Source organism: Stomoxys calcitrans, chromosome 5 (genome assembly GCF_963082655.1).
Source record: "Stomoxys calcitrans chromosome 5, idStoCalc2.1, whole genome shotgun sequence".
NCBI lineage: Eukaryota > Metazoa > Arthropoda > Insecta > Diptera > Muscidae > Stomoxys > Stomoxys calcitrans.
The window spans coordinates 108,693,004-108,708,972 of record NC_081556.1 but is presented as its reverse complement, the minus strand read 5'-3'; the positions used below and the strand labels follow the sequence as shown (position 1 = coordinate 108,708,972).

The 15,969-nt window shown below is 43.8% G+C and overlaps 2 protein-coding genes across 6 annotated transcripts in view; one reads left to right on the top strand and one right to left on the bottom strand.

Annotated features, from left to right (window-relative positions):
- The window catches only part of LOC106082749 (probable beta-hexosaminidase fdl), a 367,897-nt gene that overhangs the window by 171,516 nt on the left and 180,412 nt on the right, over positions 1 to 15,969 (top strand). The gene's annotated exons all lie outside the window — the stretch shown is intronic.
- Positions 12,704 to 15,969, bottom strand: part of LOC106082747 (uncharacterized protein DDB_G0283357) — a 31,679-nt gene continuing 28,413 nt past the window's right edge. For all 4 annotated transcript variants that reach the window (XM_013245462.2, XM_013245461.2, XM_013245463.2 and 1 more), the window contains one exon: positions 12,704 to 14,386. In XM_013245462.2, the coding sequence (XP_013100916.2) occupies positions 12,890 to 14,386 (1,497 nt within the window). In that variant the 3' untranslated portion in view covers positions 12,704 to 12,889. The remainder of the gene's footprint in view (positions 14,387 to 15,969) is intronic.

Sequence of the window (15,969 nt, the reverse complement as noted above, 5' to 3'; positions counted from 1 at the left end):
GTCTCCTTTCTTGTGTACGGGACATAGTATGTACACATAGTAGGTTCCAATCATCGGGTATGCGATCTTCTAGCCAGATTGTGAAGATAAGCTGATGCATACGCCTTATCAGCGTGTCGCCTCCGGTCTTAAATAGTTCAGCGGGTAACCCGTCGGCTCCTGCTGCCTTGTTGTTCTTTAGTCGGGTCACTGCTACTTCGACCTCATTTTGACTAGAAGGTAAACATTCTATACCATCATAAGGGTTTGGTTCTGCGGTAACCTCTTCGCCGCCAACGTCGGACACTAGCAGTTGGGTAAAATGTTCTTTTCATATCGTCAGCATGTTATCTGTGTCAGTTACCAGATTTCCTTCTTTGTCTCTGCAGTAGGATGTGCCAGCACCAAAGCCTTGGGTGTGATGTTTAATTCATTGGTAGAATTTCCGGACTTCATTCTGACTCCTGTACATCTCAATTCGCTCGCACTCATGTCTTTCCATTTCCTTTTTCGTTCTGCGGAATAGACGTTTCTCCTCTCTCCTTTTCTCTCGATACCTCTCCTTCATCTGGCGTGTTGCTACTGATTGCAGGGTTGCTCTACATGCCGCATTCTTGGCTTCAGTAGCATCTCGACACTCTTGGTCGTACCATGGGTTTCTTGGAGGAGGCTTCCGGTACCCAAGTACGGATTTCGCGGCATTTTCCATGGAGTGGGCAATTGTTTGCCACTGCGCCATTATATCATCGGAACAAGCAGTTGGGTTAGTTCATCAAGCAGTTGGGTTAGTCGAATGGAGATTGCCACTGCCATCTGTTGTGTTTGCAGCTTTTCAATATCCAGCTTCCGTGCAGTGTCAGATCGCACTTTCCTCGCCATGTTCAAACGGATGTGAACCTTTGCTGCAACAAAGTAATGATCCGAATCTATATTCGCTCCACCGATCGATCGTACATCTAACACGCTGGATGAATGCCTTTCATCTATCACAACGTCATCAATTTGATTCCTCGTGTTTTGATCGGGTGACAGACATGTGATTTTGTGAATATTTTATGTTGAAATCTGGTGCTACTAACTACCATGTTTTTTGCCGCGGCGAAATCTATCAGCTTCAACCCATTACTGGACGTTATCTTGTGGAGGCTAAACTTTCCGACTATTGGACCAAAGATATTTTCCTTCCCTATCTTCGCATTATAATCTCCCAGAAGGACTTTAATGACATGGGCGGGGCAGCGGTCATATTCTCTCTAGGCGCTCGTAGAAAATATACTTGGTCTGCTCGTCATTGTCTTCCGTCGGGTCATGGGCACAAATAAGGCTGATGTTGAAGAATTTGGCTTTTATGCGGATTGTGGATAGCCTTTCACCCACCGGAGTAAAGCTGGAGATAAAGTGTTTCAGTCTCCGACTAACCACAAATCCATAGCCAAATTCATGCTTCGTGTTATGGCAGCTATAGTATAGTTGGTCACCGTTTGGTGTTGTAGTGACGGCATTCCCAGTCCATCGCACTTCCTGTAAGTCTTCGAAATCCATGGTGATGCTCGGCGAATGGCAATTCTCCTACGAGGCTCGCGTCTTTGCTACTGATGAGAGAAGGGAGATCGGTCTGTACGACTCCCCGAAACTCGGGTGCTTTCCAGACTTCAGTAGCGGGATCACTCTGCCCATCTTCTCGACATTGGGAACTATAAGAGTGCTCAAAGACAGATAGAGGACAGTAGTAAGGTACTCAACTCCAGGTAAATCCAGATTCTTCAGCATCAGTGTAGAAATTCCATTGGGGCCCAACGCCTTTGACGATTTGGCTCCACGTATGACATTCGCTGTCCATCGGCTGGGAGACCACGGATACGTCAAATGGCTCTCCTCCTTGCTCTGTCACTCTCGGGATGCACAATAAATTGACGATTGAACAACCTGGCGCATCTCTTCGAATCAGTCACGGTTACGTCGCCCAAAGTGGCTGAGGTCCTGTCATCCCGTTTGGCGGTGTTCCAGAGTAATTTAACAATAGACCGCAGCTTGCCTAAACCGGTACCTAAGTTACATTACTGCAAATTTTCCAGCCACAAATTCCGCCTATGTTCGTTGACTACGCTGTTTATTTCCCGATTGAGCTCGTTTATTCTGGGGTTAGTGGGGTCCGTACAACGAATCCCATCACGCTCGTCTGTGAGTGCCGCTGCCTGCGCCGGGAAATTGCGCCGCACTTAGGGTATTCGACCGGCTGGTATAAAGCGAGCGGCTGCTGTGTTAATGATGTCTCGGAATTTGCTTTCGGCAACTGGCACATCCGATGGGGGTGGCTGTTCACTGAAGCGGCGATTGGTGTACTCTCTGAAGCCAGCCCAATCGGCGTTCTTCTGATTGATAAAGGTCCGGCGCTCAGAGGTTATGAAGTTGGTCGATGATGGCTTGCCAAGATATGCCACTCAAGAGATCAGAGTATGCAATGAAAATGACTGGCAAGCTGCTACACTTCCACGTTATCCTAGTGGGGGCATCCTCATTCACCGTGCATAACGTGGAGCCTTCAATCTGTTCCGACAAAAATGCCAGCCATTAGGTCTGCCGTAGAGTGGTTTCTGCGGAACCCTTACTATCTGTCGCTAAGAAGGCCTTTGGACTTGTAAGTATCTGACAAGATGATGGTTAGCCATACTCTCCATAACCTTGGAAAGCGCAGAAATGTTTTTTGTCCATGGTTCAGACAAAAATGACAGCAATTAGGTCTGCCGTAGAGCGATTTTTGCGGAATCCATACTGTCTGTCGCTAAGAAGGCCTTTGGACTCGTAAGTATCTGACAAGATGATGGTTCTCAGGGTTGTTCGTCCCAACTCTTTTAGGGATGGGCTGAACGTTCGCAACCTTACTCCCTCACGGGGTAAGCAAGGTTGGAAAGGTTGCGTAGTGGACGAGCAAGCGTCGAAGAACACTTACAAAGGACAAGTGTTGATATACCGTCCGGGCCCGGAGATTTATTAACGTCGAGATCCGCAAGGACCTTTTTAACTCCACGTGTTCGAGAGATATCTGAGGCACGGGGAGTGGTTGATTGCTAAACGGCAAGGAAGAATTTCCTGCAAACATTTCAGCCAGTAGATTAGCCTTATCAACTGGGTCAGTGAATACCTGATCATCCTTAACAAGAGTTGGGATTGCCGATGGGTTGCCATTTACTCTTTTACGAAGTTCTTGCCTGTTTGCGCAGCACTTCGGTATAGGCATTTTTGTTCAGACGCCAAGTTCTAAATGCATCTTCTTTTGATCTGACAGCATTTCTGCACGCCCGGTTAAACCAATTTTTTTTTTTTTTTTGGTTTAACCGATAAATTCTTAGTCTTTTCGGTCTTTAACCTCATATAACTGCCATATAAACCGGTCCCTCGATTATCCCTGTTCGGTTCCTAGAAGCTTTAATTTTTGATGGTTTGACAGATGTTTGTTTAGCTATTATATTTTTGGCATCACTGGTCATATAAACCGGTCCCTCGATTATCCCTGTTCGGTTCCTAGAAGCTTTAATTTTTGATGGTTTGACAGATGTTTGTTTAGCTATTATCTTTTTGGCATCACTGGTTTAAACAGCTCACACACGTTTCGTCTTTTGTTTTACTGGTAAACATCTTCAGTTTGGTCTATAATTTAACCAATGAATCGTCTTGCAAATGAAGAACGCTAGCAAGTTATTCAATTTTATTATCAAAATTTCGTGCTCTGTTAAGATAGTTCATCGCGCGCTTCCTCCATTTTATGACGAAGCTCATTTTTGGCTCAATGGGTACGTAAATAAGCAGAATTGTCGATTATGGAGTGAAGATTAGCCCGAAAGCATTGCAAGAGCTACTAATGCATCCAGAAAAAGTCACACTTTGGTGCAGTTTATGGGCTGGTGGCATCATTGGACCGTACTTCTTCAAAGACCATGCGAATCACAACGTAACTGTGAATGGTGAGCGCTACCGTGAGATGATATCCAACGTTTTTTTTTTTGCCCAAACTGCAAGAGCTTGACTTACATGACATGTGGTTTCAACAAGACGGTGCCATATGCCACACAGCATGAGCAACAACGGACTTATTTAAAGGCGAGTTGGGTGAACATTTTATTTCACGTTCGCCAATTGGCCGCCTTGGTGGTGCGTTTTAACGCCTGTAGACTATTTTTTTTTGGGGCTATGTTAAAGCTTAAGTCTATATAGAAAATCACATTGCAGCATTTATTCGTGAGATACCGGTCAAAACGTTGGAAAGAGTATGCCAAATTTTGACTAAGCGGATGGACCATTTGAGGCGCAGTCACGGTCAACATTTGCATGAAATAATCTTCAAACGCTAAATTGTAAGGACCGCGTACTATCGATTCAAATAAAGATTTCATGCATATTTGGGGTTATAAACTTTCCTATAGCTCTTAAAAAATCACCCTTAGGAATAAAACTATAGCCTTTAACTAATTTAAGGTTTTATAATTTTTTAGCAGATTCCATGGTGGTGGGTACCAAGATTCGTCGCTACCGAACATATCATGCTTTTACTTATTATACCCTCCCCCATAGGATGGGGGTCATACTAATTTCGTCATACTGTTTGTAACTCCTCGAAATATTCCTCTGAGACCCCATAAAGTATATATATTCTTGATCGTCATGACATTTTAAGTCGATCTAGCCATGTTCGTCCGTCTGTCTGTCGAAATTACGCTAACTTCCGAAGGAGTAAAGCTAGCCCCTAGAAATTTTGCAACGATGCTTCGGTTGGGATTGTAAATGGGCCATATCGGACCATATTTTGATATAGCCGCCCGATCTTGGATCGTAACTTCTTGAGCCTCTTGATGGCGCAATTCTCACGCAATTTGACTGAAATTTAGCCTGAGGTATTTTGTTATCATTTCCAATGAATGTGCTAAGTGTGGTTTAAATCGGTACATAACCTGATATAGCTGTCATATAAACCGATCTGGGATCTTGACTTCTTGAGCCTCTAGAGGACGCAAATCCTATCCTTCTGTCCGTCCGTCTGTCTTTCCAAATTATGTTAACTTCCGAAGGAGTAAAGCTAGCCCCTTGAAACTCTGCACGAATACTTCTTATTAATGTAGGGATTGTAAATGGGCCATATCGGGCCATGTTTTAATATAGCTACCATATAAACCGATCTTGGATCTTAACTTCTTGAGGCACTAGAGGGCGCAATTCTCACCCGATTTGGCTGAAATTTAGCATGAGGTGTTTTGTTATCATTTCCAATGACTGTGCTAAGTGTGGTTCAAATCGGTCTATAACCTAATATAGCTGTCATATAAACCGATCTGGGATCTTGACTTCTTGAGGCACTAGAGGGCGCAATTCTCACCCGATTTGACTGAAATTTAGCATGAGGGGTTTTGTTATCATTTCCAATGACTGTGCTGAGTGTGGTTCAAATCGGTCCATTACCTGATATAGCTGCCATATAAACCGATGTGGGGTCTTGACTTCTTGAGCCTCTTGAGGGCGCAATTCCCATCCGATTTGGCTGAAATTTTGCACGTAGTGTTTTGTTATGACTTTCAACAGTTGTGCCAAATATGTTTTTAATCGGTGCATAACCTGATGTAGCTGCCATATAAACCGATTTGGGATCTTGACTTCTTGAGCCTCTAGAGGGCGCAATTCCTATCCGATTTGGCTGAAATTTTGCATGAGGTGTTTTGTTATGACTTTCAACAGTTGTGCCAAATATGGTTTTAATTGGTTCATAACCTAATATAGCTGCCATATAAACCGATTTGGGATCTTGACTTCTGGAGCCTCTAGAGGTCACAATTATAATCCGATTTGGCTGACATTTTACACGGTATCCCCTAAAAGGGGATACCGGGATAAGAGCTAGACAGATGCGATCCATGGTGGAGAGTATATAAGATTCGGCCCGGCCGAACTAAGCATGCTTTTACTTGTTTTTTTCTTTTTCTATAAAAAGTCAATGCGGCTTTAGACCTGGTAAATCCACCCTGGATCAGATATTCACACTGCGTCAAAACCTGGAAAAGACCCGAGAAGGACAAATCAACACCTACCATCTCTTTGTTGAATACAAAGCCGCTTTCAAGCCATGTCTGAGTTTGGTATCCCTGCAAAATTAATAAGACTCGGCAGGATGACACTTGCTGATACGCGTTCCTCAGTAAGAATAGGAAAGAATCTCTCCGAACAATTTAATACCAAACGAGGTTTCAGACAAGGAGACAGCCTAACGTGTGCTCTCTTTAATATACTGTTGGAGAAGATTGTGAATGGATATGACACACTTCTCACAAGAGAACACATGCAACTCGCCTATGCCGATGACATCGATATCATAGGTCGGTCACCGGAAATAGTAACTGCGGGCTTTGAAAGCATCGAAAGAGAGTCAGTGAAAATGGGTCTGGCACTAAATGGAGATCAGACGAAATGGGTGGTTTCAACTCCCAAAACGCGTAATACAACCGAGCGGATAAATAAAATGGAGAAAGTTGGGAACCACAACTTTAAGACAGTCAGTAACTTTATCTACCTCGGCACCGCCGTAACCAAAACGAATGACACCGGTTTTGAGATTAAGCGAAGAATAATACTGGCAAACAGATGCTACTTTGGACTAAGTAAGCAGTTTAGAAACAAGGCCACCTCTTGACAGATGAAGATTACACTATGAAAGACACTGATACTACCCGCGCTGTTATATGGTTCTGAAGCATGGGTACTTGTGAAAGCAGATGAGACAGTGATTGGAGTATTTGAGAGAAAGATTCTGCGTAAAATATATGAACCAGTTTGCGTTAATGGAGAATATAGGCGACGTATGAACCACGAGCTGTATGACGACGATAGCATAGTTACACGCATCAAAATACCACGGCTGCGTTGCCTAGGTCATGTTGTCAGAATGGATGAAGAAGCTCCAGCAAATAAGTCTTTTGAAGGCAAACACGGTGGTACACGCAAACCGGGAAGACCACAAGCCCCGTGGGAAAGATCAAGTTGTGGGAGACACCTCGAAACTTGGTGTCAGAGATTTTAGAATGAGCGCAGAAGATTGAGGCGCTTGGAATGCTATTCTACGTTCGGATAGTGGTACACATATTCTGTCACAGCCAATTAAAGTAAAGTTAAGTAAGAAGATAACTTTTAATCCCGGTCCAGATGGTATTCCATCGAACATTTTAAAGTATTACGCTCTCGAACTTTCGTATCCCCCTCCCCCCTTTGTACACTTTTCAACAGTTCATTAAAGCATGGATATTTGCCGGAATTTTGGAAGCAATCTTCTGTAAGACCGTTATTTAAATCGGGAAATCGTAATGAGGTTTCTCTAATTACCGGGGCATTTCAATTTTGAATGCTATTCCGAGGCTATTAGGGAAGTTTCTGACTGCCACTATTTCAAGTCTCTTTTATATTGTCTGCCTACCAATATGGGTTGCGGAAATCGAAATCGACGATAACGATGTTTGGTCAACGATGGCTTTAGGGATCGCTACCAAACGGATACTATATATAACGATTTTAGTAAAGCATTTGATAAAGTCAACCACATCCTTCTGTTAAGAAAAATACATCTTATTGGTTTCAGTCCATCTTTACTAAAGTGGATCAAATCATATCTGACTGGAGGTACTCGAAGAGTTAAATTTGGTATTGTAGTTTCCAAATCAATTGTTGTCTCTTCAGGTGTTCCACAGGGTAGTCATCTTGGCCCTGTGCTCTTTTGTTTGTTCACAAAACGATCCCCTTTTTACTTTAAAGCACTCGAATATTTTGATGTATGCAGATGATGTTAAGATCTTCAGATCAACTAGAGACTCTGATGAACAGTGTTATCTTCAGTAGGACCTTGATACTCTTTACGTATAATCAAGAATAACCTCTCTTAAAACTGGCCACTTTTGGGTTCCAATCAACTTGAAGTAGTCTATAGATCTTGGATTTCTTCTAGACCATCAACACATCTCAATGGTTGTAAACAAAGCACGTATTGCTCTTGGCTTCATGAAACGCTGGAGTAAAGAACTTGATGATAGACTGCGACGAAAAACTTGTATACTTTGCTAGTCAGAAGTAATCTCGAGTATGGTTCAGTGGTATGGGATCCGTACTACAATATTCATTCTGAATCGGTTCAAAAACAATTCCTATTATTTTGTCTCCGTCGAAATGGGTGGGACAGAAGTTCATTTCCTTCGTATGAGTACCAATTAAATCTTGTAAAGTTTCCTACATTAAAAAGTCGTAGAAGTAGATTCCTGCTTTCTTTTGAGTCGAATTTTCTTTAACGTCCTATCAGACCTACCAGATATTGTGATCTTTTGAACAATTCTTATTATAAAACCAACTATGCCAATAATGATCCTTTTCGGCACCTATGTTATCAATTTAATCAACTGAAAGATATAATAGATCTATCTGAGAATCGATCGATTAATCTTTAGGTTAATATCCGGTTGTCGCATGTTGAAATTCTTGTTTATGTGAACAACCAAACATTTGGCCTTACTTGGATTTAACAACAAACCATTTGCAATCGCCCAGTCATAAACGCCAAGTAGGTCCACGTTAAGTTTACTTATGCAGTCGTCTACATTGTCCACAAGGTTAGGTTAGGTTAGGTTTATGATGCAGTCTGCCATCAGTCTAACTTAGACGTTTTCGTCCATTGCGATACCACAGGAACAGAAGAAGGAAGATGCCTTCTAGTTTCTACCGTTGAACCATCCAGATCGCTTTAAAAAGCCCAATAACTTGTGAATGTTCCCATGGGCTAAGTCAAACAGGTTCTAAAGTGGAACTCCTTCTGAGTGCTAGTCCAGGTCACACACACAAAAGGTGTTCTATAGTCACTTCTTCTTCGATTTCCTCACAGCTTCTGCAAAAGTCGTTGCTGGCAACCTTTAGTCTGCCAGTTTTCCACATAGACAGTGACTTGTCATGACGGAGACAATGACTGAGATGTCTGTTCTAGTCAAAGACAGCAAAGCAGTAGACCTCTTCAAGTCTAGATTAGGCCACATGGATGGCCTTATCTAGTTCCTACCGTTGAACCATCCAGATCGCTTAAAAAAGCCCAATAACTTGCGAATGTTCACATCCGCTAAATCAGACAGGTTCTCAAAGAATTGAGAACCTTTAGTGGAACTCTTTCTGATTGCTAGAAGTTTTTCTATAGTCTCTTCTTTTTCGATGTCCTTACAGATTCTGCAAAAGTCGTTGCTGGCAACCTTTAGTCTGCCAGTTTTCCAAATAGACAGTGTCTTGTCATGACGGAGACAATGACTGAGACGTCTGTTCTAGCCAATGACAGCAAAGCAGTAGACCTCTTCATACCTAGATTAGGCCACATAGTTTTGGAATGCTCACAGCCCCCTTTTGTCCGTCCAACCATATATCATTCGTTGTACTTCGGGTCTGGTGCTGAAAACTGAGCTTACATGTAGCTAGAGGCATATCGACAATTTCCGGTGTCCCTGGAGTGTGTAAGGTAGTTCCTAGTCTCTGTGGCCCGGCACCCACAACAGGTGAGTTTTGAAAGGTTCAGCCATGTCGTTGAGAAATCTGAGTCGAGGGCGGTTTTTGTATTCAGAAATACGTTCTCCAGGGATTTAATGCCAATCGCCGTAATAACATTATATCTTAGCTATTTCGACACTTCCTTAATTGCAAGGATCTCTGCTTGATACACACTGCAGTGGTTGGGTAACCTTTTCAATATCACCAGTTCTAGATCGTTAGAGTAAACCCCAAAGCCCACCTGGTCGTTTAGTCTCGAACCATTCGTATAGAAGTCTAAGTAACTTCTGTTACCAGGGATATCGTAGTTGCAATCGGTTCTATCAGGATTAGTGGGACAGTACTTCTATCAAAAAGCGGCTCAGGTAGGGTGTAATTCATTGCCTGGAAAACTGAAAAAACCTACCACACGAAGTCGAAAGATTTTCGTCTTCGTCCTAGTCTGTCATTCTTTAAGCTGAAGACTCTTGAGATGTTGATAGGAACCTGTCTCAGGACAAAGTTCCCTGAAGATCGCCTGTCGCGGCAGCAGCATGTCAAGGAATATACAATGGTAGGATTTCTTGACATTGGAGGTGCTTTCAATAGTGTAAAACCCTACATCAATCATGAAGGAGTTGGAGTTTCTAGGCATCAACTCTACCGTAAGAAAGTTTATTAACAACTTTCTTACTAAAAGTTGCATCACGGCAGGCTTGGGATCTGTGGATCTAAAAAGATGGATCAGCAGAGGAACACCTTAAGGAGGTGTATTGTCTCCTCTACTTTGGAGTATAGCCATTAACAATATATTATTGCCCCTGGAAGAAAAAGGTGTAAAAGTGGTCGCGTATGCTGATGACGTGGCAATTGCGATACGGGCAAAGTTACCCAGCACTCTAAGAGATATACTTCAGGAAGCTCTACGTGCAACAGCAAAGTGGGCTACCGAAACTGGTCTAGGTATAAATCCGTGTAAGAGAGAAGTTGTTCTTTTCAGCAGGAGATACAAGTTGTCTACAGTGGAACGTGTCTCCTTGAATGAAGAGAATGTTCCATTTACAGAAAGCGGCAAATACCTGGGTGTTTGGCTGGAGAGGAAATTGCTCTTCAAATCCAACATTTTGGAAAGGGCAAAAAGGGCAACTCTTGGCCTATACACCTGCAATCCATTGGCAAAAGTTGAGGCCGCGTGTCATGCGTGTCATGGGTATATACCGCAGTTGTCAGACCTATAATGCTATATGGTGTTGTGGTCTGGTGGACGGCACTTCAAAAGTCCACCTACTGTTGAGTACTCAACCGGAAGCAAAGGATGGCTTGTTTGTGCATCACAGCCGCTCTGAGGACGACACCATCTGATGCACTGAATTTAATGGTACATCTTATGTCTCTGACCATTGTGGCTACCCAAATTGCAGCGACCACTGCCGTGAGGTTAAGGGAGCTTTCTTATTGGGCATGTGGGGGCTACGGACACTGTGTTATTCACGATACAATTTCCGATGTTCAGTGTGGATTACACCCTACCTGAGCCGCTTTTTCATAAAAAGTACTGTACCACTATTCCTGATAGAACCGATTGGAACTACGATATCCCTGGTAACTGAAGTTACATAGACTGCTATACGCATGGTTCCAAACTAATCGATCTTTGGGGTGTACTCTAAAGATCTAGAACTCGTCATATCGAACAGATTACCCGACCACTGCAGTGTACATCAAGCAGAGATCCTTACAATTAAGGAAGTGGTAGAATGATTTTTTCGAATAGAAAAACACCAGTCATAGAAAAACACCGCCTGCAAAATTTCAGGCAAATCGAGGCGCCCTCCAGGGGCTCAAAAAATCAAAACTCGAAGATCGGTTTATATGGCAGCTTTATCAGGTTATTTACCGATTTAGACCATACTTAGAACAGTTGTTGGAAGTCATACCAAAACGACATATGCAAAATGTCAACCATATAGGATAAGAAATGCGCCCTCTGGGAGCCCAAGAAGTGTAATCGGGAGATCGGTTTATATGGCGGCTATTTCAGGATATGCACTGATTTATACCATACTCAACACAGTTGTTGGAAGTCAAAATAGACACTTCACGCAAAATTTCGGCCAAATGGGATAAGAATTATGCTCTTTAGAAGCTCAAAAAATCAAGACCCAAGTTCGGTTAATGTGGCAGTTTAATCAGGTTATGGACCGATTTGAACCATGCTTAGAACAGTTATTGGAAGTCATAACGAAATACGTCATGCAAGATTTTAGCCAAATGCGATAGGAATTGCGCCCTCTAGAGGCTTAAGAAGTCTATTCGGGAGATCGGTTTATATGGCGGCTATGGACTGATTTAGACTATACTTGGCACAGTTATTAGGAGTTATACCAGAACAATTCGTGCAAATTTCAGCCAAATCGGATAAGAATTGCGCTCTCTGGAAGCTCAAGAAGTCAAGACCCAAGGTGGTATTATATGACAGCTATATCAGGTTATGAACTGATTTGGACCAAACTTGGCCCAGTTGTTGGAAGTTATAGCAAAACACTTTATGCAAAATTTCAGCCAAATCGGATGAGAATTGCTTCCTCTAGCAGCTCAAGAAGTCAAGACCCAAGATTGGGTTATATGGCAGCTATATTAAAACATGGACCGATATAGCCCATTTACAATCCCAACCGACCTACACTAATAACAAGCATTTGTGCAAAATTTCAAGCGACTAGCTTTACTCCTTCGAAAGACGGACGGACAGACGGTCGAACATGGCTAGATCGACTTTAAATGTCATCCCGATCTAGACTATATGGGGATGGGGTCTAAGGCGAATATTTCGAGGAGTTGCAAACAGAATGACGAAATTAGTATACTCCTAGTATACTTTAGACTTTTCGACTCCCTTGCCCGATGTAATGCAAATCGGACTATACCAGAATTAAATGCATGTTGGTGGGTATATGGTGTACGGTCCGGCCGAATATGTTGCACCAACCTAGCATTTTTGTTTGAGGGCCAAGTGTTAGGCGGCATGGTCCAAACTCAATCCACTAACATCTGATTTGGAAGCCAAGTGCCTGAGGGTTGTCCCATCTCTATAGCCCACAGTGGTGACTCAGTACCGGATTGGAACTGAATCAGGTTCCTAAGGCATGATTCTATGATCCTAGCCTCATTGCAGCAGCAGCTTAAAGAAAACTCAATGTGATTTAAATTTAATTTTGTATACATTTTTGTCTTTGTTTTAATACTATAAAGCACTTTGTGTAGGGGTTTTCTTTGTGTTTTTCATTTTCTGACATTTTGTGTGAGGGAGGGAGAAAAAAAAATCAAATTGGAGACACTGTTGGAATGCTGCTCAAAATGGTTGTAGGCCTCTGAGCGCTGCTTAAAATCAAACATAGCCGCTGGATTCCAGTTTTAAGGCTGCATCGTAGGTGGGTAAACCGGTTTTATCGATAATTTTGCTCATGTCCAAGCTAATGATGCCATTCTCATTGATGCAATCCAGATCTATGGTCGTGGCTGGCGTTGTGTTCGCCGTCGTACTTGCAGCCGCCTCTGCCTCTGTAGATGGGTTTGTGGATTTGGCATGTAGCATAAGGCTATTGGAACATGAGGGTTCCTCAGGGCCATAGTTGTTGTTGTGGCCCATGACATTAGCATTCGAGGGATTCGAATTTGCCTTGGCTTCAGTTCGATTGGCATTTATATCCGATGCTGACATTAGCTCAATGTCTTCAGAGTCATCTTCCTTGTCATCATTGGTATTGCCTAGTTGTGTTGTATTGTTGTTGTTGTTTGCATTGCCATTGGGATTGACTATGGCCACTGCTAAGGCCTCCGAATTTCTAGCTGTCTGCTGCCTCAAATGCCTTCGATTCCCATTTAAACATGAACACTCATCATCCTCGCCGTCCTCACAACCATCATCGGCTGCGTTGTCCCTCGTCAAGGGACAATCAAGATTATCATCTCTATCACAAGGATCGCCTAGATTGTTGTTGCGATTTGAATCTCCTGCCTCGGTACTGCTTCCACTTGGGGCCATTGTATCCAAATCGCTCTCAATCGATATGGAAAGGTTCGATTCGTTATCGTAGCGAAACTTGCCGCACAAAGGACAGCCACGTCTGTAATAATTTCTCTGTTGTTTCAAATAACGGCTGCCAAAGGTTTCCGGTGTCTGGGAATTCGCCTGGGTAGTGGATAACTTGCGATTCTGCATCACCAAAGTGGGCGAGCTGGTGGAGGCAGTGCCTCGTGCATCATTGGCTATGTGATTGGATCGGGCTGCCAGTGCAGCGGCTGCAGCATTCCACATATTTTCCACTTCGGCCCTTTGCAGGGAACAGCACGACTGGGCCTGCAGCACCTTTTTCATATTGAAATTCGCCAGATTAGCTGTGGGCAGATTGCGTTGTCTCTGCTTATTGTTGGCGGCGACACGTAAAAAATTTTGCTGCTGCATTTGGTGGCCAGCTGCCGAAGTTGTGGGCATTATCGAGCTAAGATCTGAATGATTGCCATTGCAGTCAGTGCCATCGGGCGGCGTTCGACCTGTATGGGTGTTTGTCGTTCGCACATTGACAGAGGATGCTGTTAGGGAATTGGTGTCGCTCGAACCCATGCCCAGCACAGCTGGGGTAAGGGCTGCAGCCCGAGCCGCCAATATACAGCTGACATCCAGCGACGACCTATAGCCCGGTGGGGGGGAATTATTTTGTAATTGTTGCATTAACAAATGCTGTTGTTGCTGCAATAACATTTGTTGCTGTTCTTGCATTGCCACAACAGCATCATACGAGGGCGGTGGCTCATGATGCAGGGCAGGTATGGTGGCCAAACCGTCCATGGAATCTCCAACAAAGAGGCCAGATGTCTCGTAGCACTGTAATGAAATCAAAAAATTACATTAAAAAGCAGTTTCAAGCAGGAAATAATGAAAGGCAAAAGTCAGGCGGAGCTTAACATATAATACCCTACACCTTCGAGTGGAGGCCACCGTATAGTAGAGGTTAGCATGTTCGCCTATGGGACACTGAACGCTTGGGTTCGAATCGTGGCGAGATCATGAGAAAAATTGCCAATTTAGTAAAGTAGCCGTTGAGTGAAGCGGACGTGTTTTCATTTCGCTCCTCAAAGAAAAATTTCCATTTCTCGGAATAGGTACTACCTATTACGAAATAATTTTAAAGCCTTTTTGAAAGAGGTTCAAAATGAACTCCAAAGACCCAAAGTTGCGTTGGTGGCGCAGCATTGTGGTCCTCCCCTTCTATAGGTGTGGGTGCCTTGGGACCTGTCGGGAGTAATCCTTGTAGCGCACCACTAGTCATCAGTCTAATTATTGCGGAAGAGACGGATAAACCAGAGAGATGCACAGTTCGTCCTCAACCTTTAAGTAAAGGTGGTGTTTCCGACTCGGATTTAGACAGCGACTATGTCAATGAAACATTCATCGCAGCCGAATCGAGAAATGTGGGCAGCGGGATGGTGGCAGAAATGAGCGATAGATTTGCTAAGCTCACAAGCAGATCGAGAAAGCGATCCGGTGCACGACTAAGGAGACAGAGGAGTATGTACTGGCAGCGCAATCGGGCGAAAGTGCAGGATCCTGAAAGGGATAGAACTGACATTCCAAGCTCTTCTAAGGGAATTGGTAAGAAAATCAGATGTCCCGACGAGCATAACACTGCCAAAATGCTCAACAAGAAAAAGAGATGTACGTTTTCAAATACTCTGGGAAGACCAAGCTAGTCTCCCCACAATGGATACACCACACGTTGTCCTGTGGAGGGAGACAAAGTCGGCCACTGAGTTTTCATGGAGGACTGTGTTTTCCAAAAGGATGCCACAGCCATCACGGAAGGGGACGATGGTCGTTGAGAAAGGTAAGGCTCCTTACCAGTCCTCCATTAAGACTCAGAGGCCGGCTTTGTCTCCCTCCACAGGACAACGTCTGGTGTCTCTGGTGTCAGGGAGGCTGGCTTAGTCTTCCCAGAGTATTTGGAAGCGTGCAGCTCTTTTTATTTTAGCAGCGTTATGCTCGTCGGGACATCTGATTCTCTTTCCAATTTTCTTAGATCCTGGAATGCCAGCTTTCAGCATCCTGCCCTTTCGCCCGTTTGCGCTGCCGGTATATACTCCTCTGTCTCCTTCGTCGTGCACCGGATCGCTTTCCCGATCTGCTAGTGAGCTTAGCAAAGCCATCGCTCATCACTGCCGTCATCCCGCTCTTTACTCGTACGCCGAAGTGGCGAAGAAGCACAACAGAATCCGGTAGGATTCCACCAGATCGTCGGTCCCAGGTGAGGCATTTGGTAAACGATCCGTGCCACTACGAATTATGAGCTTTGAGTATAGACAGGACATCTTAACGCTGTGCTTTGCTTCAGCGGAATGTATTAAAACCTATAAAAAAGCTCGTTGAAAGTATCCACACTCCCTGGGGCGCAAAGCCCGACCTGGTGAGAA